Consider the following 26,160-nt stretch of genomic DNA (forward strand, 5'->3'; position numbering starts at 1 on the left):
TAATCCGCTGTGTCCAGCGACCCGGTGGAAGGCAGGCGATCACAGGGGAAAGTGTGTCACGCGATAATTGAGCTGTGCAAAGCCCCGAGCGCGCGGAGGGCCGGTTCCGCTCCGACTTGCAATGTCAGGTGCTGCGCCACCTCTCATATGTATTCACACCGCTACAGGTATCCACCGGCTGCCCACGCACGCAAAGGGCTTGTGCACCGGCCGTGACGCACGATAGGAGGTCCGACAAAATGACTAGCCAACAGGTTTCTGAAAAGGGCGCGTTACTCTGTGGGTCCGGCTTTGATTTCAGCACCACTGAGTCCAATAAGTGAAGGCTTTGATACATGAAGGCTTTCATGTGTGGGCTAAGTTGGAGGAAGCCTGGAAGGCATCATTCTGGACTACAAGTCCAAGAGGCGCTGAATGTGTGTGCCGCAAACTAATCTGCAGACTAATAGGATGATCTGATAACTGGATTAATGCGCCACGCTTGTCATGCCTGTGTGATTTGGCTGCACACCACAAAAGCCATTATTTACCTGTACGCTGACTTTAATGTGCAGTCCCGCTAACGATATCTACGGCAAAACCTTGCCTAATAATGCGCAAACCCTTTGAGTTCTCTGTAATCTGCAATCTCACCCAAGCCTTTACCTCTTGTCTTTTTTTTCTGCTTCTCAGAGCAAGGACAGCGCCTGCTTTCACTGTCTCCATTGCTGAAACACTTCAGGAAACATGTCTGTTCCTATATTTGTTCTTTGTTGTGACGTTTCTATCTGGGTATGTATTTGTATGCATGGGCACAGGCGCTTGCATGTGTGCACATGCATGTGTGCACACATCTGTGAGATTCATTATTCCACGAGTGGAGTCCACAGATGGAAAATATGATTCAGGATGATGATGCCTCTTTGACTCAGCAGGGAGACAACCAAACAGGGAGAGCGAGGGAGACAGAGAGGGTGGGGGGGGGGGGGAAGTGATGGAGGAAAAAGAGAGAGAGAGATGAAAGTCTCAAAGGGAGTAGATGTTTTTGAATTCCATCAGCTTGCTCATCTTTACGTCATGATCTTCTGTAAGAAAAAACAGTCACGAGCGCACGCACACACACGCACATCAAGCTTCTCGGTTTCATCAGAGATTTATGGTGATGGCAGTTTTCTCGCTCCTAAAATATTGGAAAAAGTCAGGCAGCCAATAAGTGTATGAGTGAGTGTGTGTGTGTGTGTGTGTGTATCAACGTGCGAGTGCATGTTTTCGTGTGTGACTTAGTTTGGAGAGTAAGTGATGTGTTTGGGAAACCTGCATTACACACACACACACACACACACACACACAAGTTTCTTCCATCCAGCTGGGTTTCTCGCTGGGAGACGGGTAATATGGCTCCTGCCTCTCACACACACACACACACACACATGCACACGCACATGCACACACACACACACGCACACACAATCTCACTCTCAAACAAATACCTAACCATATTCGAACTTTCTACAGAACTAACCGAGCTGTCGGCATGTTCTTCACTCAGACTTCCCTCTCAACAACCTCTTTCCAACCGATTCATTTTGGACGACTGGGGAAGCTGTGCTGATAAGCCTCAGTCCGGTGAGAAGAAGGCAAGGAAATAAGGAAGAAGACGAGGAGACAGACATTCCATCAAAGCCCCTGTGGAGCTGCAGCGTGGATGAGCCAACCAGCTGGGATTTCTAATCGTGGAGAAAGGCTGAACAGCGAGGATACGCAGGTATGCAAGGTTAATTCCCTCTTTATCTTCTTTTTCTTCTTCTTATATCTCCTTGGCAGCAGTCCTGCTTGTATTGTGCAGTTGTAGCGGTATAGGTGATGTATTTCATTGTGACTGCGTATGTGATTTGTACAGGAATGAGTCCGCTGAGAGGTTTCCCCTGGCTTTTGATATTCCTCTCTGCAGCAGCTGTGTGTTCAGGTACAGTATGAAATGCAATCAAATATATGCACAAATACAAGTTTCCTCACCTCTTTTTCTCCATCATTAACTTAAGTATAAAACCTACCACAGACTTCACACATGCTTGTGCCTCCTTTACAGGTGTGGGTGGTGCAAAGGTCGACAATGTGCCGTCAGAAGTCTGTCGTCATCCATGCGAGGAGCTGGTGGGCTTGCTCACTGAGATCCAAGGCCTGCGTATTGTGACCAGCAACCTGCTTGAAGACCTGGAGAGAGTGGTAAGACACAAATACAACAATGCGCATGTATCATCTCATCTGCATGTTGGGCATTTTTTTGTTGATGTTACCTCTCTGATGCTACGTTTATTTTTGATATGGCATGACCAGGAAATTGGATTTGAGCTGAAAAACATTTCAGAAAATAAAATATTTTTAAAATGCCCATTAAAGGTGTTACGTGTAACACTTTAACTTTAACATCAGTAAAACATTGTTCTAATTTTTAGTGATTGAATAAACAATTACAGAAGTCTACCAGTGTCTTCAATGTGCTTTAAATTGTATTTGACGGGGTTTGACAAGACCAACCGAGAGTAGCTCTTCTTCCAGAGCAAATGGAAGAAGCAGCAACATCTTTTTTTCTGGCAGGAAGCCCTGTGGTTTGTGGTAAATGTCCTGGTGATTTTTGAGGGGGAAAATGCATGCAGAAAGAATACCATCAGACTGAAAATGTTGGCTGCTATACTCAACTCAGCTGCCAATCTACTTACATACAACAGATCTCTGTATACTAATAAAGGTCAAATCTTGATACACTGGAGACCATATTGTGATGGGATGACACCAGCTGCAACGCCAAATCAGGCCAAGGGTATAAAGAGTGGGGGGCAATGGCCCCTTCCCCACATCTGACCCCGCTGCTTCCTTTGGTCAGATCAGTTCACACCCATCTTTGAACTCTGTCTTCATTTTGATCTCAACGACACACCTGGAAAGTTTCGTGACTGCATCCTGCGTGGTTGTGATGTTATCGCAATGACAAAATCTGTCCGCAGATATAGAAACACCTGGCAGAGTACTCAAAGCCCCATCTGTGGTATAGTTCCCGCTACAGTAGGTGTCTCCAGGACCACGTTTACCTTGATGCCACACACAGACTCACAAGGGGAAAACAATACCAGCCAAAATATGGAAGCTTTAAAATGTAGTTCTGATAATGATTTTTCTGTTGTTGGATTCTCAGTCAAAAGAAAATGAAGAGATGCGGATATCTTTGGCTGAGCTGAGCAATAACAGCAGCAACAACAGCAGAAACGGGAAAAGCGGCAATAGGAGCAGCAGCAGCAACAGCAGCAGCAGCAGCAACAGCAGCAGCAACAGGAGCAGCAACAGGAGCAGGAGCAACAGCAACAGCAGCAGCAACAGCAACAGCAACAGCAGCAGCAACAGGAGCAGGAGCAGCAACAGGAGCAGGAGCAGCCTCAGCGGTGACATCAATGATCTTGACAGAGACGGGGAGATCTGGTGTATGCAGGATGGACGGGTGTACGAGCAGGGGGAGGACTGGGAGGTTGACAGCTGCACCTTCTGTGTTTGCCAGGTCAGTGTTGAACTACTGTTGCACTCTGAAATATCAGTCGTGAAGTGTTTCCAGGGAGAGTTTCATGCAAGTCTCGTTGATAGCCGACAGACTGAAGCATGACTTGCTTGGGACTTGAAAGTCATAACATTAAGTCTCAAGGTTTGACTTTGACTGTTATAATCCTGGAACAAAAAAAAGTCAAAGAATCCTACGGCTGTAATATTGATGAGAAGATTGATCCCATCCTCCAGAGCGGTATCAGATCTAACTCTTGGCAAGAAAGCGAATGAGCATATTTTCCACAATTCTTTAAAAATCGACTCACCAGTGTGGGAGATACTTCCCGTAAGTTTCACTTGTGTCCAAATGTGGTTTCATTTATTTTCTTTGTTGGTCTCCGATATTTCATGCTTGCTTCCTCCACTCTGTTTCATGCCAGTTTCTCTTCAAAGAATGTCATTCGTTTTGTCAATGATGGATTGAGGGAGTAGCCAAACTATGAGCCATGACAGCAGACTGTTCATCATTAATCTGCAAGGACTGGCATTTAGCAAAACATCTGGCTCAAACTAACACGGTTTGGCAGATGCTGTTGTTTAAAATGCTGAACGTGTGTGTGTGTGTGTGTGTGTATATCTTTCTCACCTTGAGTAGGATGGAAAGGTGGTGTGTCAGCAGGTGTCTTGCCCTCCTGTATCCTGCATCTATCCGTCCTTTATCGAAGGAGAGTGCTGCCCTGTGTGTCTCAGTGAGTGTTGTTTGTCTGCGACTATGATCTAGAGCTGAAAACGTGTGTAAAGAGCACAACATTTGACAAAGGCATACCTGCATGTACACCACACACATACATGTATGTGTGTGGTTTCAAAGATAATGAAAGCGGCTGGTCCCCGTGGTCTGAGTGGACCCACTGTTCGGTCACCTGTGGACGTGGAGGGCAGCAAAGGGGCCGATCCTGCAATGACATCAATCCGTCCTGTGCCGGCCCGTCAGTCCAAACCCGCAGCTGCATGCCGATGAAGTGTGACCGCAAGGGTAAGGACATCACTCTGCACGTCTCATCTGTCACACGTCCTCAGTCTAATTTTTTATTTATTTTATTTTGTGATTGATTGGCCAGTCCGAGGGAACAAATAGAATATTCCACGAAATGGATTTTAGAGATTGGAATCAGAATTGGAAACATATTGTTGCATACACAGTGAGGTGCCGTGGTGGTCTGTGTTGAATTATGCTCAGAGACTTTTCCAGGCTTTTGTACAAAAACAAAAACCTGGACTTTTTACAATCTTCATGTGCTTGTTTCATATTTAGCGCGTCCTGACAGGAACTGGGGCCTTTGGTCTCCTTGGTCTGCGTGTACAACCACATGTGGACATGGCAGCATCACACGGGTTCGTCTCTGCAACAACCCTCCGCCACAGAAGGGGGGCAGAGGGTGCACGGGCAGCGCCAGGGAGAAGCAGCCATGCAACAATACACTCTGCCCCGGTGAGTGTACGCGTACACACACTGCACTGTGGTACTGAGCTGGCTTACAGGTAAACAATGTGTTTGTGTGTAGTTGCTGGAGGCTGGACAAGCTGGACTGAGTGGTCACTGTGCTCAGAGTCGTGTGGCGGAGGTCTTACAAGTCGCCAGCGGGAGTGTTTGAACCCCGCACCTCAGCACGGTGGCAAGCCTTGTGCTGGAGACGCTGTGGACTATGAAGCCTGTAACAAACAACCATGTCCTATAGGTAAACTGAACCCAGTCCACAATCCTCAGGCTGTAGCTACATCTGACTGTGTCAGCAGATATTATCCAATAAGTAGGCTAAGCCTCACATACATGCAAAACCTCATCCTTTTTTATTGGATGATTCATATTTTCAAACAAAAAGGATTAAAAAATAATATCCCACAGCGATTCTTCTGCCTTTATTCAATTATCGAGGCTTAGGATGGAACAGACACATTTTTCAAATATAAATGTGATCTTGGACTGTTCCTCAGACTCATTGCCTTTATATGCACATTTGTGTGCTTTTTTCCAGACACATGTTTGCTCTCAAATCCATGTTTCCCTGGAGTGGAATGCACATCACACAGCGATGGATCATGGGAGTGTGGACGTTGTCCGTTGGGTTTAAATGGAAACGGCACTCACTGTGAAGATGAGAACGAGGTAATAACCTAACCACTCATCAGTGCTCAGTTCAACTCTGAACCTCAATGGCCTAGTGTGACAACATGTACGATATGCACTGGCACCTGAGATTGTAACTTGGCATGGGCCGACATGAAAATGTCATGTCATAATCCCGATAATATTCAAAATATAATTCAAAACTCAAATTGCCCATCACTTGTGATGATATTCACGATAATACCAATAATAGAACTTCCCCACCATCAACTTATTTAAATGATAAAATAATGTATCGTCCAATCCCAAGTTGTACAGTTATGTTTTTAGGAGTTTCTCTATGGTCCGACTTAATCACCTTTGCACATCATGCAGATTGTAAGAGCTTTAATGGGTCAGAGTTCAACCTCCGGCCTGTAACTGAAGGCACTGGATCACCGAACCAGACATGGTGTCCGTGTCGAAAGAAGTAAATCTTGTCTAGTCTGATCCTGTACACATCAGCTGTCACACCTTTGTGTTCACTGTTCGTGTTTGATATGCTGAGCATGGTTAATCCCTCTATCTCTGCAGTGTGCAGTGAAGGGCGTTTGTGTCACACAGTGTGTAAACACAGACCCCGGCTTCTACTGTCTGCCCTGTCCTCCTCGCTATAAAGGCACCCAGCCGTACGGCCTCGGACTGCAGGAGGCCCAGAAAACCAGGCAGGCACGTGTTCTCCTCTTTAAACATACTTTTGTGTGAAGTACTTCTCCTCTTTTTGTGTTCTCAAGCATTTGTTTTTGTTGTAGGTGTGCGAGCCATACAATCCTTGCAAAGACAACACACACGCCTGCCACACGTATGCTAAGTGTGTGTACCTGGGCCTGGCGTCTGAGGTTTTGTACAAATGTGCGTGCGCTGTCGGGTTCGCTGGCGACGGCTTCCTGTGTGCTGAAGACTCTGATCTGGACGGCTGGCCCAACACCAGATTAACCTGCAAGCAGAATGCAACCTATCACTGTCAAAAGGTAAAATAATAACAAACAAAATCTTGACCTGCTATGCTGTGTTCTGATTGGAAGGGATTTCACTAAGCTGAGTTGTGATTGGCTGCAGGATAATTGCCCCACACTACCAAACTCCGGACAGGAAGACCTGGACAAGGACGGACAGGGAGACGCCTGTGACCCCGATGACGACAACGACGACATCATAGATGAGAGGGTGAGACTGTGGCTCAGATGAGGAGTAACTTTCAGGAGTAACTTTCTTAAAACCAGCAAATATTCACATCCTGCGTGTGTGTGAGAGAGAGATCTAATGTGTGTGTGTTTGGCACAGGACAACTGCCCGCTGGTGTACAACCCCCGGCAGTTTGACTCCGACAGAGACGGGGTCGGGGACCGCTGTGATAACTGTCCGTTTGATAGCAACCCGCTGCAGGCAGACACGGATGACAATGGAGAGGGAGACGCCTGCAGCATTGACATTGATGGAGATGGTAAGAGCAACACCAGGCCTGAACATGCACTTACTTTATCTATCTATTACAGAACTCCATAATCAAAGGTAGCTCATCTAAATCAGTTCAATTCAACTTTATTTCAGACACATGGGTCCATACAAACAAAGAATGAATAGATACGATAAGATGACGCCAGCACCGAGGTATAATTATTGCAGTTCACAAATCCACAGTGATTAAAAGACACAGAGACATTTGTTCCAATGCTTCCAAAAACAAGAGGAATACATTGTGCCACTTTTTGTTGGCTTTGTTTAAGGCCATTATTATTCATTTTTTTTATTCAATTAATCGACATTCATCAATTGGTTTTGTTGTCACTTTCCATGGGAATCTTTGAGCAAACATATATTTGATGTAACCATCTACAACCCTGAGTCTTCACCTTCACTGACGGCCAAGACGACTGTTCGGAGCCGTCTGAACTGCTAGCTTGACGACTATAACGCTCAGTTGCTCTCAGTAACACGGCTACTTCTTTGTTCTTACTGTCTTATGTTCAACAGCTCAATATCCTCTTAATATGACACATTCAGGAGGTCTTTCAAAGATCTTATGTTAAAAGTGGATTTACTGTTAAGTCACACTTTAAATATAAATGCAATACTACATGTTTCACCTCAAACATTGTCCTGATTTATAGCGCTCTTTGTGTTTTGTTTTTATGTGTAATAGAGGGTTAAAAGCCAAATGGCATGCCATTTATCTGGTGTGTGTGTGTGTGTGTGTGTGTGTCTTTCTCCAGAGGTTCTGAATGACCGGGACAACTGTCCCTTCGTCTACAACACTGACCAGAGGGACACAGATCTGGATGGTGTTGGAGACCAGTGTGACAACTGTCCCCTTCTGCACAACCCACTGCAGGTTCCCAAACAAACACACAAATGCTTAAAAGCACACATATATCTGCTGGAAAAAAAGAAGATATTTTTCATATGGAGTGGTCTCGTGTGACGTCACAGTTTAGCTGTCGGCCATGTTGGAGTACACACAAAGCCACTGGCATGCACGGCTGAGTCGCATAACCTATCGGTGGTGAACTTTTGTGCTGTCTTTGGTTGTGGCAGCAGAGCTGATAGAGACAAGAAATCATTCTTTCGTTTGCCAGCGGTCATTACACATCAAGGAAATGACACGAAGGAGCTATCCAAGCGACGTCGCGAGAAATGGCTGTCACGCATCTCTCGAGATATAAAGGAATGTAATTTGGCGTACACTAGAGTATGTGCGGATCACTTTATAAGTGGTCAGTGATTCTATTTACAAATTCGTTTGTGAACAGTATTTAATAAAGGAAATATAAATTAAACTTGGACATGAGAAGGTTACCGAAGCTTCATCGGCCCGTGACAGCAGTCGGTGCCAGAGACGTGTCGAGCGTGTACAACAGGCGAAACACAGAGATGCAGCCTCAGCATTGCTTGATATGAGTTTAACGTCGGATCATAAATATATGTATGTATATATATATATGTGTGGGGGGGGATGAAGTTAGGAGTTAGTTGAAAGTGAATTCCTACACACACGCACACAATGACGTGCATGTACAATGTAAACAAACACACGTGTCTGTTTGCGCTGAGTAAACATTGAATATTGCTAAATATTTGACCAGATCTGTATATATGTACCCTCCCAATGACGAGATGAGAATTCCCGACGACCGTTGCTTTGACGTCTCGGACCCATCCACTGACAAACTGATTATAAGCGTCGAGCCCTTTGTAGCACTCCAACTCGTCTTCTGTGTAAGGACTGGGGGTGTTCACGAGATATGTGTAGATGTTGGCGTAGTTTACCGATGGAAGATAAGTAGGATCGGCACTGAAACCATCTGCACTCATCGTATAGGGATCCAAGTTACCAATAACCTTCAATTTGACCAGGTAACGAACCTTTGATGCACTATCCAGTGATTCAAAGTATGGTATTTTCGCCGCACTTCCTTGTTTACGCGCCGCCATGTAGGATCTGTATGTACTCCAACATGGCGGACAGACCTCGTAACTAAGGCGATCGTGACGTCGGTGAGACCACTCCATTGATGGTGCCAGCGTTGCCTCACAGAACATCTGGAATGAGGTGCATATTTTACCACAGGGATCCAACAAATCCATTCTAACAATTTATGAGTGGCACTTGCAATACATCAGGAGGATGGATGATTTTTCTTTTAAATACATAAAAAGGAAATGTTGGAGGTCTGTGCAGAGAGTCGGTGTGCTGGTGGAGGTAAACGTGTGATTTAAGAGCGTTCAAACATATCTTGTGTGTGTCTGCAGCTTGACTCTGACAGCGACTTGGTGGGGGACATGTGTGACGACAACGAGGACATCGATGAGGACGGCCACCAAAACTCTATGGACAACTGTCCCTACATTGCCAACAGCAACCAGGCCGACCACGACAAGGACGGGAAGGGAGACGTCTGTGACCATGATGACGACAACGATGGTATCCCCGATGACCGGGACAACTGCAGACTCGTGCCAAACAGGGACCAGCTGGACTCTGATGGTCGGTGTTTCTACTATTTTAGTTTCTAATATTTAGGCGGGACATTTTTACAAAACAAACAAAAGCACCTATAACAACTTCTAACAATGCATCAGTATCACTGAGAATATCTCTGCAGATGTAGTAAAATGCTGTCGCATGAGAAATATATATTTTGTATGATTTGCTAGAGATGGGTTTTGCAGCCAGGCAGTAAAATCAGTCCAGAATGTTTCCAGTGCTAGGTCATGTTAATGTTGGACATCAACATGAACATAATAAAGGGCTCTCCGTTGTGTAATTAATCATAAATAAAAGATTCTTTAATTCATCCACCATCATACAAGAGTTTCTCACATTTGCACATGAACTCTTCCAGTTTTCTTTTCTCCTTCTTGATAAAAATGACTCACATCTCTAATTCCTCTCTCTTGCAGGTGATGAGCGCGGCGATGCATGCTTTGATGACTTTGACAATGACAGTATTCCAGATGCGCTGGATCCATGTCCACTGAACCAGGATATCGGGTCTACAGACTTCAGGAAGTTTCAGGTTGTTTTGTTGGACCCTAAAGGCACCACGCAGTCTGAGCCTCTCTGGGTGATCCGCAGCCAAGGCACCGAGCTGATGCAGACGGCCAACTCGGACCCTGGCATCGCTTTAGGTGAGAACCCCCCCCCCCCCCCCCCCCCCCCCCCCAAAAAAAGCACTTAACCCCTAAAAGATTATTGTATATTAATAATAATATCATTTTGTTTAAACAGGATATGACAAGTTCAGCGCAGTGGACTTCAGTACGACATTTTACGTGAATACCAACCGAGATGACGACTACGCAGGCATTGTGTTCGCCTACCAGTCCAGTCGACGCTTCTATGTTGTCATGTGGAAACAGGTGAGGTTTGAATGCGGCCTTTTACATTGATAAGCTGAAGGTTCATGTACGAATAAAACAATATGACCAAGTTTGAGATCTGCTCGACGCTATTTGTTCTCAGCGATCCACAAAATGACATCTCACTGCAGAACCACACATTTGACCAAAATGTGACATAAAATTCAATAGAAATAATCATAACTCTGATGGTGGCTTCGCTAATGGTATTTGCAATTTAACTTAAATTACCCTTTCAATTTGGGGTTTGAATCAAAACTTCTACCCATCTTTATACATCTTCAAATATCTCTTTGACCATAATGTCCTTAAAATGTCTCTTCTACACTAAAACATTTTATATTACAATTCTCACCGGCAATAAAAAGACTGTGACGTTCCTCAGCAGCGTGCAAACGTCACTCACTTTTATCCTCCGCATTCTTTCTCTCTTTCCACGAGAGCAGGTGTCTCAGGCCTACTGGGAGAAAAAGCCGTCCAAAGCTTTTGGCACAGCGGGAGTCTCCATTAAACTGGTCAACTCCACCACGGGACCAGGAGAGTATCTACGCAATGCCCTGTGGCACACGGGGAACACCAGACACCAGGCATGAATCAGTCTTTGGCTCCTTATTTTGTGCCCGTCATAAATCACACTAAATGTCTTGTTCGAACAGATAGACCTTCTCCAAAACAAGCTTGAACACCGGCTCAGTAAATATCAGATACTCAAGCACAGCTTTCTTCCCCCCTGAGATATATGTGTGTGTCTGTTTCAGGTCAGAACGTTGTGGCATGATCCCAATAAAATTGGCTGGAAGGACTACACAGCCTACCGCATGCACCTCATCCACAGACCCAAGACTGGGTTCATCAGGTACAAAGACATCATCATGTAACGTCAACTGATCACTGGAGGATCTAACAGTGGTTCGATTTATTCAAGAAAGATTCCTGAATGAGAATAGCCCAAAAATATCCAGCAGTTGTACAGAAATGACTATTTTTCCTTTGTGTTTTCTCATTATTATCTGGAAAACATTTCTCTGTTAAATACAGTGGTTATATGTATTTCTATAGGCAAGGATAGTCACAAACAGGACATTTAAGATACAAACCTGGAGATGTTTTGAGTTAATGTATTCCTCTCTTGGTTGCATCTCCTCCTTGGAACATGAATTTATATCTTTTCATGTTAGCTGTCATAAATCATAGCTGGATTATGATCAACCACCAAGATGTGTGGTCTTCCTTAGAGGAACAACAGCTCCTCCCAAGTGAAATACCTCATTCGCTGCAAACATGCAAAGACACTGGTGTTGTCTTTTAAGTCCCACATTTGGGACTCTGTCAGTACCAGTTCGGTTAATGTAGTTCATTTGGTGAAGCAGCAATCTGGTGAATAACTTCTTCATTTTGTGAAAATCACATTTAGTGCCAGCTTTTTGAAGAACAAACTAAATCACCCACAGATGTGCTTGCACTCGAGGATATCATCAATCTTCAAGAGTTATTTTATGATAACAGCGTAATTCACTTTCTTTGTTGTTTTTGGTTCTCCTCAACCTGCCACAGCTACTTCTATTCAAGTTCAGATTCACATTAATGGACTTTGTGCTGTTTATGTGCAAATGGAGAGAAGATCTACATCATCAGTGAGGTTTTTTTAAGCTGACAAAAATGAGAGGAAAGAGAGCAAATCTGTGACGTGCCAAGCCCAGTTGGTCAAATCATAGAAATACTCTAAAAGAAGTCTATCTCAGGAGATGCAAGCAAGGCTGTGTTGCATTCTGGGTACTAACTGATTGCAGAAGGACTGTAGGCTTATTGAATGTGAGACTGAAGAGAGGCTCCTGCTCTTTGTTTGTGAAGGACAAACTCACATTGCTATATTGTTGCTATGCAGCTCTGTTGTAACTGCTTTAAATATAGCTCCGTTTGAGGTCATGTTCGCAGTTTTGTTCAGCAATAAATGTTCAAATGTGGAACCGGAAGGAAAATACATGCAGAAATAACAAACTGTACGTTAGTTCGAAGGTTTATGTAAAACAAGTTATCCACATGGTGATGTTGGCTTTGTTGTGTTGCAGGGTGGTGGTGTACGAGGGCAGGGGGATTTTATCCGACTCTGGGGCGGTTTACGACCACACGCTGGCTGGAGGCAGGCTGGGGCTGTTTGTCTTCTCGCAGGAACACGTCCTCTTCTCAGACCTCAGATACGAGTGCAGAGGTGAGAAATCCTGTCAGAACATCTGGAAGAAGTACTCAGACCCATAAGTTAAAGCACAATGTCACATTATTATAGATTATAATAAGACTACAATATTGATGCCAAACTATTTGAACAAGAAATGTATAATAACATTTTTCTTTTTTTTTAAAAAGACATCAAATGTGATTGTGTGTTGAGGTGAATGATTGGGGTAAAAAGTACAATATTGCCCTCTGAATTTTGGTGGAGCAGAAGTATAAAGTGCGTCTGATCGGTGTGCGTCTGTCCTCCAGCGTTTGAAAACAGTTTATCTTTAAAACAATAAAGTGTGCCTCCGATATCTGTGACCTGTTTTTCTTCTTTTCCTCCTCAGATAACTGAATTATTTCCGTGTGATATTCAGGAAGCTCTTCAACAACCCACCAGAGATTCACGTTGATTTCAGAAATTCTTGAGAGAGAGAGAGAGAGAGAGAGAGAGACGCGAGAGAGCGAGAGAGAGAGAGAGAGAGAGAGAGAGAGAGAGAGAGAGAGAGAGAGAGAGAGAGAGAGAGAGAGAGAGAGAGAGAGAGAGAGAGAGAGAGAGAGAGAGAGAGAGACTAATTGATAGCCTCGGCTGACAAAGGCTAAAACTAGTTAGTCATCATCAATCTATCAGCTTTTTATGGGACTGTATTGTAAGACTCAGACAGCATCTCTAAAGATGTAACTTCTCTTGGCTTTTTTATTGCTAATGGTTGAAAATAATTATTTATTGCCAGATATGAAAGGGATTGATGGCTGGATATATACATGATGGCGTAATTAGAGAAGCACTGTGCAAATGTCTGGTGGTAACTTATCATAAAACACTTGTTTTTCAAACGCTTTTCTTTCTGAGGAGTTATATTTCACACACTATTATGGAAATGTGGTCTCCAGCGCCCCTTAGTGGTGAAAGTAATAACTACAAATGATGAGCGAAGTAATTTATTTATGGAGTAAGCACACAAGGTAAAATACGCCATGATGATTAAATGCATGCGTTCAAACTTAAGTAAAAGTACAGTGGTGGCCATTGTCAACAAAGTATATTTAGTTATTAAAACTTAAAGTACAGTACAGAATGGCCCCTGTCAGTGTTTGCTGTAAAATCTTAACCTCAGCTGTCAGACACATGTAAAAAGTACAATGTTTTCCTCTGTTATTGAGGTACACAGCAGCAGAAAATGGAAACATTTATGTGAAGTCCAAGTAACTTATTAGCTACCATTTGGTAAAGGAAATACGAATTAAATTGATAACTTCTCTTAATATGATAACACTAGATTCATGATTAAACATAGAACCCAAACTATTTCAGGAAAATGCGTATTCCTTATGAAATCCCTCACAAATAATTCATTCATTGTATTGTTTTGTTTCCTTGTCTTTGTCAGCTCTATTTTTTTAATTATTATCTTACATCACTTTCATCGTCTGTTTTGTGTAACTGTAAAAATACAAACCTTTTTTTTTTTTACAGTAATAAAACTGTCTCCTGAAAAACTTCACCTTGAGTTGAGCCTCAGGTTAAAATCAATTCTTTGTCATGACTCAAAACACTAAACCTGATAAACCGGTTGGAGCGGGAGTGCAGGAAGACCGACACACACACAGACACCTGGAGAGGTAAAAGAGTGACGTCACCATCCGTTTCAATGAGATGAAGAATGAGGAAGACGTGCCCATCCACTGGTCAGAGAGGATAGAAGTCACTGCTAAAAAAACAACAGGCTTGCTGTCTGTTTAATTGAAGCGCGCTTTGTTGTTCATCAAGTGGCATTAAGGGGAAGTGGAGGGATGGTCTGCAGCTGTAACGACAGCTGGTGCGCTCGGTTTGCGGAGCGACACCAGTCCGCGCTGAATTTTGCCCTGCTGGTTGTCGGTTACATCCTTTACCTCATAATCGGTGCCGGGATATTCTCCGCCATCGAGCAGCCCTACGAGCAGGAGCTCCGTGAGGAGCTGAAGGCGGCCCGGCAGGACTTCCTGAGCAACAACACCTGCGTGTCCGACGCGCGCCTGGAAGAGCTTCTGGCCCGCGCGCTAGAGGCCAGTAATTACGGAGTGACCGTGCTGGGTAACAACACCAATCGGAACTGGGACTTCGTGTCCTCCCTGTTCTTCACCAGCACCGTGCTGACCACAACAGGTGAGGCCTCGGGAGACAAAACTGTGAGGTGTGGACACCAACCTGTGGTTTTTCCTGTTATTGGGCAGCACTTTCTGATAAGTCACGAGGTACAAAGGCTTTTGTAGTAACTTACTGCTTATGAAAATAGGCTACCCTGCTTTTAATAATCACATATATGTTTTTTTCTGAAAGAAAAATTCTAATATACTTCTTTCAATTTCTTAAAATGTCACCTACAATCAAGAATGTTGAAATATACATATTTTCCAGATATTTTCCGCTTCAAAAGCTCTATAGACTAAAGACGTCTGCTCCTCCAGTTAAAGGTCCCTTCTTGTGTAAGTGGAATACTGGACCACAATTGGCTTCTGCCAGTTGTGATGGCCCAACAATCCTGCTGGTGTACTGTACACATGTTAAACTTGATTTGATTTAAGCTGAGCGGAAACTCTTCCCCCTTTGGCAGAAGAATGTGAAAACAGGCTTCTGGTGTCAAACTCTGCACATCATTCTGCATCGTGAAGGCCCAAGAGCCAAAAGTGAAGTTGCAACAAGCAAAAGATACTTTAGAGTGGACATTTACACTTTATACACCAGTAACCAAAAAAACATTTCTCACAACTTTTTGTTTTGCCAGATTGTGAAAAATCCCTTTAGCATTGTGTTTGTCCTTATCCATTTGGTTACATTGCAGCAATTAATGTTGACAGCCCAGAAGAAACATGTGTTCCACACTATATTGTATACTATCGAGTCTGGAGTTACAAATGTTAATAATGCCTTTGCTTTTTTTCCTATAATAATTATTGTTATACAAGTGTGTAGAGCTTCCTGGAGAAGAATTCCACCTCTTATTCCACCCCTGTAATTCAGGCAACGCTGCATGTTTTGCTTTGTTTTCAGGTTATGGCCACTCTGTTCCTCTCTCAGACGAAGGGAAGGCCTTCTGCATGTTCTACTCCCTCTTTGGCATCCCAGCTACCCTTTTCTTGCTCACTGTTGTGGTGCAGAGGATGATGGTCCCGGTGACTCGACTTCCATTGGCCTATTTCCACCGTCGATGGGCCATGTCTAAATCAAAGCTAGCCGCCATACACGCTGCCTGCCTGACCTTCATCACGGTCCTGCTAGTCCTCATCATCCCTGCATGGATCTTAGTCAGCCTGGAGAAGGAGTGGGATTTTCTGGAGTCTCTGTATTTCTGTTTCATCTCTCTGACGACCATTGGCCTCGGGGATTATGTCCCCGGAGAGACGCAGAGTAAAGAGGACAACCCACAACCACAGCTCTACAGGCTGGCCATTACAGGTGAGAGGAAGGTGGCTGAATGCAGTGCTTTGCTTGCATTCAGACGTAAGCCATTAACCCATCGATTGAGAAAAGGTTTCAAGCATTATTACATTTTCTCATCCTGCAGAGAAGTGGTTCCCAACCTTGTTGGATGGGGACCAATTCAATCAGGATAAGTCTATGAATTGTAAGCCGTTCAACCGAAGACGGCTTGTCATGTTTCAACTCAATGATTTTTAGAGATCCAGAGAAGAAAAAATATCCAGTATTTCACATTGAAAAAGCAACAAGAGGAAGAGTCTGCAGCCATGCTAGCTGCTCTGTGAGGCTGTACCAGCGGTGCCTTGAGCTAAAGGCTAACATCAGCATGCTAACAGAATATCAGCATATCAGAAACGGTTTATTGCCAAGTATGTTTGCACATACAAAGGAATTTGGCTTGGCACATGACAATAAACACAGTGAAATAGTATAAGACATTTTTTGTTACACATTGGTAATATGTTCATTTCGGGTTCACCATGTTTTCCACCTTTTACCACTTTAGCTTTTCTGATTGACAGGTTAAACAAAGCAAAGACTGCAAGCTACTACACCCTTTATGTAATCACCAAACCTTGATGTGATCTTGTAAATCCCATGGTCTTTGATTCGTCATGCTTCCATTGTGTGTGTGTGTGTGTGTGTGTGTGTGTGTGTTTGCTCTCCCAGTCTACTTGCTGCTGGGCTTGGTGTTTGTGCTGGTGTTGATGGAGACGTGCTACGAGCTTCCCCAGACGAGACGTCTCGCACAGAAGTTCTACCAAGAAAAAGTTCGGGAGCTGGACTCCGAGACCACCAACATCATCGACCAGGATCACCTGAGCGACGAGCTGAGCGACCCCTCGAATCACGTCCCAGATCACCTGCCGGTCATCCCTTCTGTGTCGGAACAGGCTGCGTCCCTACGGCTGGACAGCAAGCCAACGCCTTACACCCCAGCATCGGGATCTGCTGCCAACAGCAAACTGAGATGACAGATTGTCTGGAAGTTTCAATCAGAATCATGAGTGCTCAGGACACACCGGCTTTGACCTCGAAATGTCTATGCATGAGGTCAAAAGGAGCCTGAGCACATTTGTGTGTACATGTACGTGTAAGCTGGGTCACTTAATCACTTTCTGCAATTGCCAACACCAACAGACGTTTTGTGGCGCAACAGCAGGAACCACCCACAGATTATCTGGATGGCATTGTTTTCTCATGTCGCTCCCATTCCCTGCAGATAAGAGCTCTATCTGTGACACAGAGGAAGGGCTGGGCCCCCGAACGGAGGGAAACCCCACAAGGTTCTACTTCCTGCCAAAGCCTTGATGCTGTAATTCCAAAGTGGCACAGTTTTTGCTCCAGAGGATTTCACACCCGCTCTTAGCACTTTGTATCATCTATGGTGGTATTTGCATTGGAAATTTGCCTTCTTGTTGGAAGTTGAATAGCAGCACTAGAGGAGAATCAGGCGTTGCCATCAGTTGGCCTGCTGTATATTATGTGATAGGATTCCTAGAAAAGGTTATTGATGTGAATTGGGTGGACAAAATAATAGAAACCTCTCAGTATAATGCAAAATAGTTCAACAGCACCACAAGCTGCAGCCTCCATAATTATTATAAAGTTGAATCAACGTTTTTCTGAAACTATTTCAACAACAGTTATGATTTCCATAAAGGGAAGATGTATTGTGAGGCTGTTGTCTTACACTGCATTTGTTTAAACCAGCTGTACATTGAATATATATTTCAATGTGGTAATCATCATGTAATGTGTGGCCTCTCACCACTAGGGGGCAGCACTGTCATCTTATACACAAAAGAGTTACTTGAGTTTTTTGTTACTGGGATTTTGTCTCTAATGCTGCTCAGGGGAAAGTTTCATAAAACATTTAATTATGCAATAATGTGTGATTGTCACAACTAAGGGTGAGGGAGCATGTTGCTTTTTTAAATGATCTATTTCACTCATGAGCAAGTGAAACAAAAATGAGTTCAAATTACAATTGATAAAAGGATATAATGTGTCTATCAAGATCATTTTGCACCTGTTTTCATTGCCAATTTTGTGCATTTAATTAAGAGCAAAACTTTGTCATGGTCGTTTAAAAACAAATCCAATTAGCTTTCTGCATAAAATGTAAATGAATCATGCAACATTAAACATTTTATAATTGATTATATTTTTACGAATGACAAGCGATTCAAACATTTTATACAAACATGGGTTATTTTATTTATTTATACATTACAGTAGCATATTCACATCATAATTCAAGACACATGCAGACTGATATAGGTACGCACACACTCAACCACCCATTCAAATTCATACATACACACCCACACACAAACACAAAAACTGTCCTTCAACCGGAGAAGCAACACTCACTCTGTAGAAAGAGTAGAGGAAGTATTTGTCCTTCTGGAATGTCATTGGATCCACATGAGCTGCAGGACTGTTGATGTGCAGTAGACGTTGACCTTTCACCTCCCCACAAAAGTTGCAAAGTGTAAAGTTGACTTCTTCAAAAATTGGTACAACACACCAACAACACTTACAAGCTCTCACAAACATTCCCTCACTTGCCGTCACTCGTACATACATTGTATGTACACACACACACACACGTGTTTTCTATACGATCTGTTGCTGTTTGGAGCAGCGGGGCCAGAGAGGGCGCAAGCTGAAGAGGAAGAGGATGAAGATCAGTACTGCGATGATGGTGACGATGGAGACGTAGCCGGCGTGGGGCAGAGGGGGACAGTCAGGAGCCTCAGCTGGAATCATATTGGTCAGATTCAACATGTAGCCCAGCGTCCAGCCGGCATCACTGCCTTTTATCTGGAAACAAACACGGGAAGCGGGAAAACTATCACTCTCATTCATTGATGTACTGCAGGCCAGTACAGACTGGAGGTACACTGTACTGTGTGGGGTACTCACGTCTACTTTCATAAATATTTTTACTTATGCTCAAGTGGAATTTGAAATGGATAATTTTCATTCTCTTGCTGCTAATCTTAACCATCACTACATGACATGAACATAACATGTTTGTTATTTTATGCTGCAATTCCTGTAATCCAATACAATTTTCTCTTTTTCAGCTTCAATTTCTGGGTCCTGGTATTGTGCATGCTGGCTGTGCTTTTCATACTGTGATAAATCACAATATTAAATAAATCATATTGATTCTACTCATTTATAATTTAATCTATTTGTAAAATATTTCAATAATTCCTGTTTTTATTGTCTGTTATACTTTTCTAACGATTAACATGACACCTCTCACTGCTCTGTTCATACCATAGACTGCATATGAGAAGGGTTCATACGTGATACAGTTTTTTTGACAACTTTATCACGTTTCTGGTTGCTGCATTGCACGATTCTGCAGTCGTCATAACAAACGTTGGTTTCAGCATTTTTGCTGCCTGGATATTGGTGAATTGTGACCTGTTGGTCACATGAAACAAGTAAGCTCGTTCGAGATGAAGTGCGCCTCGCCTGGTGACAAAAAACTGCGGTCAAGTCGGACAGTTTTCAGCCGCCCACAAAGAATAAACAGGAAGCCACAGAAACAGTTACTTCCTGTTCCGACCTGTAGGCTTCTTGTGGTTCGCAGACCTCTTTCGGATTTTTGTAACATTGTCCCCTGATGGTGTGCCTTGCAATTCAGTTGTCCAGCAGGGAGTAATAGTAATACTATTTTATTTCCTTGTACTATTAGCCTCTAAAAAATGCTGAAGGATAAGTAGACCTATTTATATTTATGATTTATCTTCATAGGGGTTGCAGATAATGGACAAGTAGACACTTTAATCAAGCCATTTAAACACAGTTTAGCTTTCTTTTTCTTTTTACTGTAATTAAATGAACATCTGTTCATTGCTGGCTTTTAAAGAGGTAAAAGGGCTTGGCTTGCAATCAGAGCATACACTCTGCACTGCAGGGCCCACTGAACACACGTACTTCTTACTATGAAGATGCTATGTGTGGGGGATGGCTGTGGCATAGATCTGCTTGTCATTTTCTATCCTGTAACAATCATTGGTAGGCGTATTGGGGGATTAGTTCTCTCAGCAGAATCCTCGTTGCAGAGCCTTTTTCTGCCAAATGTATCCGTCGCACCATTTACTATAACGTTCGATTCCTTGACATAAGTGTCTCCGACTGAACTGAGGAAGTGCGTGTCAGGTGTCTTGTTATCGTTTGACATTTGCTGGTACAGTTGCTGTTGGTTCTTTTTAGACTGAGCCAATCCTTGATGGATAATTCAGTTTATTCTGGTCAATTGAGCAGTCCTTTTATCATCTTTTTAGTCCAGAGCAAGGCTGTCAAAATCAATGCTTTAAAGTGGGATTATATGAAGTGAGAGGGGAGGACAAAGAGTAATCTGGGAGTTAACAGCTATAGGTCCAAAACTCAAATAGGTCCTTATACACACACACACACACACACACACACACACACACACACACACACACACACACACACACACACACACACACACACACACACAGGGCGTTAATGCTCTGAGGTATGAGGTAGGAAAGGAGTGGACTGTGATCTACTGACCTTTTCAATGAATTTAATGTCGGAGTAGGTCACTGAGGTGAAGTTGTATCCTTCTGTCAGCAGGCTGAGGATGTACGTGCCAGAGAAGCAGTACTCAGCCAGATACTTTTGTTTTGCTTTTGGGTGCTGCTGCACGATCTGTTCAAGCGGGATAATGCAGGGATATCATGAAGTAGAGGCATTCTGCAGGATTTAAGACAGGAAAGCAGATAAATATGGCTGGATATTTGTTTTGTGTCGATGCATAAATATGCCCCGACCTGATCCCATGGAGTAGCACAGTAGGCTTTTAGCTGTTCCTTGACAGCTTCCAGAGGGACGGTTGTATCAGTCAGATTGAGGAAGTCCATCACAAAGTAGTAAGCAGAGAAAGCCTGCAGTGAGAAGGGAGGAAGGGATGAGGCTAAAGGAAATCTAACTTCTCCTGTTGCCTCACTGACGAAGACGTTACGTACATATGCAAAATCAACAACAACAGCAACAACTCTTGTTACTCTCAATATTTCTTGGGAGAAAGTAGTTCCAAGGAAAACTGTCCGTACAGTGAGGTCTAGATTATTCAGTTAAAGTTAAAAATGGAATGTGCAACACAAATACACTGCCATTCACCGACATTATATTGATGCAGTGGCAGAAATCTCAAACATAGATCAAATAATACCAAAAAAGTATCTGCATGGCTCGATACCGCTAGATATAAGTGAGAAAAAAATGAATTATATTTGTAATGATGAATAAAACTCAATAACTGTGTTACATTACCCCAAATCCTCCCTGCAATATTGGCTGGAAGACCCCGTTGAAAGAGCAGTGGCTGTATTTGCAGTCGGTAAAGTTGAAGACCTTTTTAACGACTTCCTGGCATTGTTGGAGGTTTCCTGTGCCGGTGTGGTGGAAGGTTGCAGGGGCTCCTTGTGGTTTCCTGTCTGACACGCAGGGGCTGTCATAGAGGACAGAGTACTTCTTTGTTGCATTGTACCCAGGGTGGGAACAAGGATCTGCTACTGCATTTGGACCTGACTAGAAGAGAGACAGAGCATGATAGAGAGGGGTAAGAGATACAGAGAGTAAGTTAATTCGATTTTAAAGTCAGCATTGTTGCACATTTCATATCACTCTTAAAGACGATTCAATCTCAAATGATCAGAGATTAGATTAGATTTGAACACATCATTTATGTCAACAGAGAAAATAATTTACTTGAGTCTGGTGTGCCAGCTTCAATCGGTGTGCTTGGTCTTTCCCGTAACACAGGAAGCTGTGAGTGTACAGGTTGTAGTCATTCCCGTAAAGCCGGAAGGTGACTGAGTTGCTAGGTGACTCTGAGCCGTCATAATTATCGGATACAAAGCTAATCTGAGTGGAGGCCCCGCCAAGGTCAAGGGCCCCGGTGGTTTCCAAACCCTGCAGCATGAAACAAAACGGCATTAAAGTCAGGAGCACGCTGACTGATCCACGGAAAGCACGTTTACAAGTGGACAAACTTGGACATGGACATGCATGCAGACATGCGGACCTGTTTGAGGCGGTCATCCAAGTAGTTGACTGTGACCCAGCCAAAAGCGCCCTCCTCCTGGCCGCTGAGCATCCTCGCTCCCTGATAGGAAAAGGGGAATTTTTGCAGGGCTCCCTCCACGGCCTGAAAGACGTTGTCGGACGCCACGCTGTCCACCATACTGCACACAACAACAAATTCATTTGACTAATTCACATCCATAATTCAAATCACTACAGCAGCAGCCCATAAATAATAGACGTATATAATCGATCGGAAAGCAACATATTCCTGTTATTCCCTCTATAGTGCTTTGGCAGTTAAGTTCATGTGGAGGTAAATCACAAATTAGGCATGAGGCCACACACTGTAGCACTTCGACTGCCAGCACAAACACAGTTACAGAGTGAAAGCTTAGGATACGTCAGTGTGTCGGCATGAAAACGCATGGTGTGTTACTTTTTGTGGACGCAGGTTTTATGATGGATTACGGGTGTGTGTGTGTGTGTGTGTGTGTGTGTGTGTTTGCCGTACTTAAGCAATCTCATTCCGGCAGTAGCCCCCAGATAAAGAGGCGTCTCGTGGTGTCTTTTGCTGGGCACCCACTTCTCGGCCTTCTGCATGCATTCCCTCAGAGACTGCCCTGCCTTCAGTGGAGCGGACGCATAGCTGGAGATGCCCGGACCTGCAAGTTGAGCAAAATGTCAAGAGGAGTTTGAAGTCTTTTAGCTTTAATGTAGCGACCGTAAAACGTAATTTAGAGCCGTGAGTTCAGAGACTGCTTAGGAATTTAAGGTCATCTGTACAAATCCATTAACTGGCGAGGAAATTGCTATGGAGAAAAAAAAAAGCTTGGGGATGGCGCTTCCTGGAAGCATGCTTTACTCCCTTAAGCAGGTATTCAACCCCTAAATTGAGGTTCCCAGTGGGCACAATTACAGCCAGTGATATCCCTGATTAGATATCCGACATGTGTGTGCATCTCCTCCCTATTTGTGTTCACCACTCAGCTGGGTTAAAGGACACACCTGTTTGTATTCTATGTTTGTCTTCACAATGAATAAATCATTTGTTCGGGGAATAGTTTGGGACGTACTTTTGCTTCTCCACTCTCGTATCTGTACGTTATGATTATATAAGCAGCAGGTAACTAGCTTAGCTTACGGCCCATATCATCCAGCATTTACATCCGCAGCCATGAATGTAAGTCAACGATTAATACATGTCTCTTCCAGTACAATAATCCATAAACTGTGGAGTTTGTAAACGTTAATAGTTTTTGGCTGCAGATGCCTTTTACAGGATGTAATTGGTTTTTGAGCTGAAACGATTAAGTGATAACCAATTACATTATTTACAACTTATTAAGCCATTAAAAAGTATGTCTTGTTAGAAATTGGTATCAACAAGTACCTCAGTATTTACACATGAAGACACTTTAAAGTGTACTGTTCTAGTGCTGCATAATTTGAATATTGAAGAACACTGAACGCTCTTAGTGCACTGTGTATGTACATCTTCATGATTGCGCTTTCCGAAATATTTGCATTGGCATGGGTAAGTGGTTGCATCCGTGAATGTGAGGGTATAGTGTGTATACGTGGCGACATTGTGCAGCACATACCGTCCACTTTGCAGGAATGCTTCTGTTCAACTCTTCCAGTGTTGTTATCCTTCTCAGCCGGCCACTCGTAGATATACAGAGCTGTGTGGGAGAGCCAGCGTCCAGCACAATCCCATACTTGAGTGGAGACAGAAGTAGGAATTCCAGTTCAGTACTCTGGATGACTTCCATCCAGACATGCACTAGTATAATGACTGTATATCCCCCAGACAAACTTTCCGGAACTAAAGCACTTATCTGTGCAAATAAAACAGTATTAGTGCTGAAACGATGTAGAACAGAACTCTAGACGCTGTAATCAGTGGTAGCTGTGTTTCTCTTTCTGGGCCTGCATTGGTGACAAAAAGGAGTGGTGATTCAAAAATACTTATCCACATCCGCCAACCTTATTTGGAAATGGATTTCTAGAACCAGAAGTACAGGTTGAGGTCATATTGACAAGAGACCATATTTGGCTTGTGGACACTGCACAGAGATCCCACAGTAATGCATTGGGTACACACACACCCCACACAGGGGGAACAGGCTACAACACTTTAGTATTTTCCTCTACTGTACCTTGTACTTTTGGGGGAGGGGCCTGTTCTGCAAAACTGCTACCGTCACCAAGGCAACAATCGCTATGACACCCAATCACAGTGATGATGATGGTCACCGGCGTGTGCCAGGGGTTCTTCTCTTTCATCTCTGAGAGCGGAGGCGGACAGGCGGGACAGACGGACAGACGGACAGACGGATGGGAAGGAGAAGCGAGAGGGTTGCCGGGGCAGAAAGGGGAAGATGGGGAAAGAGGAATGTTAGCCAATCTTGCATCCAGATGTGCGTGATGTCACAGCATGTCTGTGTTTGTATGTATGAGAGAGAGAGAGCCCGTCGGGGGGATGTTTGCAAATGTCTTAAATTGTGTTGTTTTGTAACCAATAGCTACAGATGCATGTTACTGATTTGTTTTAAGCTAAGCTGTTCACCGATTGATCAAAGTCCTGAGGTAATGCGGGAAGATCAACAAGACTTCCCCTTGGAACATGTTCAAAAGGGAAACACCTGGTGGAAATAGCTGACGTGTTTATACAAAGCATGTGCCATGCAATCAAAAAATGATGACCTATCATGATTAAAGCTTTCGCAAAGAGTCACTGTTAGCCAACAATAATGAATGATTTCAACATCCTGCTGTAGGTATTATTTTAATCCTAAATATATCGCTGTCTCTGCTACTGCTTTGTCTGACAATGGGATTCGAAACACACACACACACACACACACACACACACACACACACACACACACACACGCACACAGATGCTATTGTAGATGATATGAGTGTATATATTCCCAGTGTACAAAGGGATAAAACAGGGTGTAACAAGCAGTCTGTATTCACAAGGCTGCTCTGACGGAAAAGAGTGATGAACAGACACCAGCCTGAACTGTAAAGAGTGTGTGTGTTGAATGCTTGCGGAGTTGTGTGTGTGCTTTCCAGTGAGGCTATTCGCTCATAAACACTTGTGCACACATGGTTGTTTGATTATCACCGGGGTAAGCAAACTAGCAGACACTATCTAGGTGCACATGGCAGCTGGCAAAAGTACAGTCATTGTAGAAAGTGACCCAACTGTAGAGCACACATCGACAGGGACACGGGACATGCAGCAATGATAAACCTGACCACTGTCTACTGTGTCCTAAAAACACAGAGACTGAAAGTAAAAGAGAGAGAGAGAGAGAGAGACTGGTTACAAGACAGCAAAAAAGAGTACTTACCTCTGCTGTCTACTTCAATGAAGTTACCACTGACAGTGGAGTTGGAGAGGCACACAGAGAGAGAGCGAGAGAGAGAGAGGGAGGGAGGGAGAGGGAGGGAGGGAGGTGGGAGGGGTGAGAGAATAAAAGAGTGGAAAATATGGGGAGGGAGAATGGACCGAGGGAGGTAGCAGAGTGATAAGATGAGAGGTTTTTCCGTCGTGGATTAGAAGAGAGCGGTCTTTCTGTCGGAGCTGCGCTGAAGCACTGAGTTTGGCATTTCCTCCCCAAGCCGGGGCAGCAAAGCCGGTCACTATGGAGACACAGCTAAAGTGCTCTCTCTCTCTCTCTCTCTCTCTCTCTCTCTCTCTCTCTCTCTCTCTCTCTCTCTCTCTCTCTCTCTCTCTCTCTCTCTCTCTCTCTCTCTCCTCTCTCTCTCTCTCTCTCTCTCTCTCTCTCTCTCTCTCTCTCTCTCTCTCTCTCTCTCTCTCTCTCTCTCTCTCTCTCTCTCCTCTCTC

The 26,160-nt window shown here is 43.8% G+C and overlaps 3 protein-coding genes across 3 annotated transcripts in view; 2 read left to right on the plus strand and 1 right to left on the minus strand.

The window, feature by feature from the left end:
• The first annotated feature begins 1,569 nt into the window (after positions 1-1,569).
• LOC306795287 (thrombospondin-2-like) lies at positions 1,570-13,582 on the plus strand. The gene is made up of 21 exons (XM_079293753.1): positions 1,570-1,744; positions 1,880-1,945; positions 2,069-2,205; positions 3,173-3,529; positions 4,166-4,259; positions 4,382-4,546; positions 4,826-5,002; positions 5,076-5,249; positions 5,547-5,677; positions 6,212-6,346; positions 6,430-6,648; positions 6,737-6,844; positions 6,962-7,121; positions 7,891-8,009; positions 9,428-9,662; positions 10,079-10,306; positions 10,407-10,537; positions 10,984-11,124; positions 11,296-11,393; positions 12,607-12,746; positions 13,102-13,582. Exons 2-21 carry the CDS (start codon positions 1,882-1,884, stop codon positions 13,107-13,109), a joined length of 3,021 nt encoding a protein of 1,006 aa, XP_079149879.1. The 5' UTR covers positions 1,570-1,744; positions 1,880-1,881; the 3' UTR covers positions 13,110-13,582.
• Positions 13,583-14,548: 966 nt separating this feature from the next.
• On the plus strand, positions 14,549-17,479 carry LOC306794668 (potassium channel subfamily K member 1-like; the record flags this gene model as incomplete). The annotated part of the gene is made up of 3 exons (XM_079292817.1): positions 14,549-14,900; positions 15,786-16,190; positions 16,884-17,479. The coding sequence occupies 3 exons, from the start codon at positions 14,549-14,551 to the stop codon at positions 17,186-17,188; spliced, it is 1,062 nt and encodes a 353-aa protein (XP_079148943.1). The 3' UTR covers positions 17,189-17,479.
• A 951-nt stretch (positions 17,480-18,430) lies between these two features.
• Positions 18,431-26,160, minus strand: part of LOC306794641 (ectonucleoside triphosphate diphosphohydrolase 1-like) — a 12,907-nt gene continuing 5,177 nt past the window's right edge. The window contains 11 exon segments of the mRNA XM_079292772.1: positions 18,431-19,043; positions 20,781-20,918; positions 21,041-21,154; positions 21,543-21,800; positions 21,981-22,184; positions 22,297-22,456; positions 22,810-22,960; positions 23,900-23,992; positions 23,995-24,016; positions 24,458-24,529; positions 24,531-24,586. Coding sequence (XP_079148898.1) covers positions 18,837-19,043; positions 20,781-20,918; positions 21,041-21,154; positions 21,543-21,800; positions 21,981-22,184; positions 22,297-22,456; positions 22,810-22,960; positions 23,900-23,992; positions 23,995-24,016; positions 24,458-24,529; positions 24,531-24,586 — 1,475 coding nt within the window. The 3' untranslated portion in view covers positions 18,431-18,836.

Source organism: Melanostigma gelatinosum (genome assembly GCF_949748355.1).
Source record: "Melanostigma gelatinosum genome assembly, chromosome: 21".
Taxonomy (NCBI): Eukaryota; Metazoa; Chordata; class Actinopteri; order Perciformes; family Zoarcidae; genus Melanostigma; species Melanostigma gelatinosum.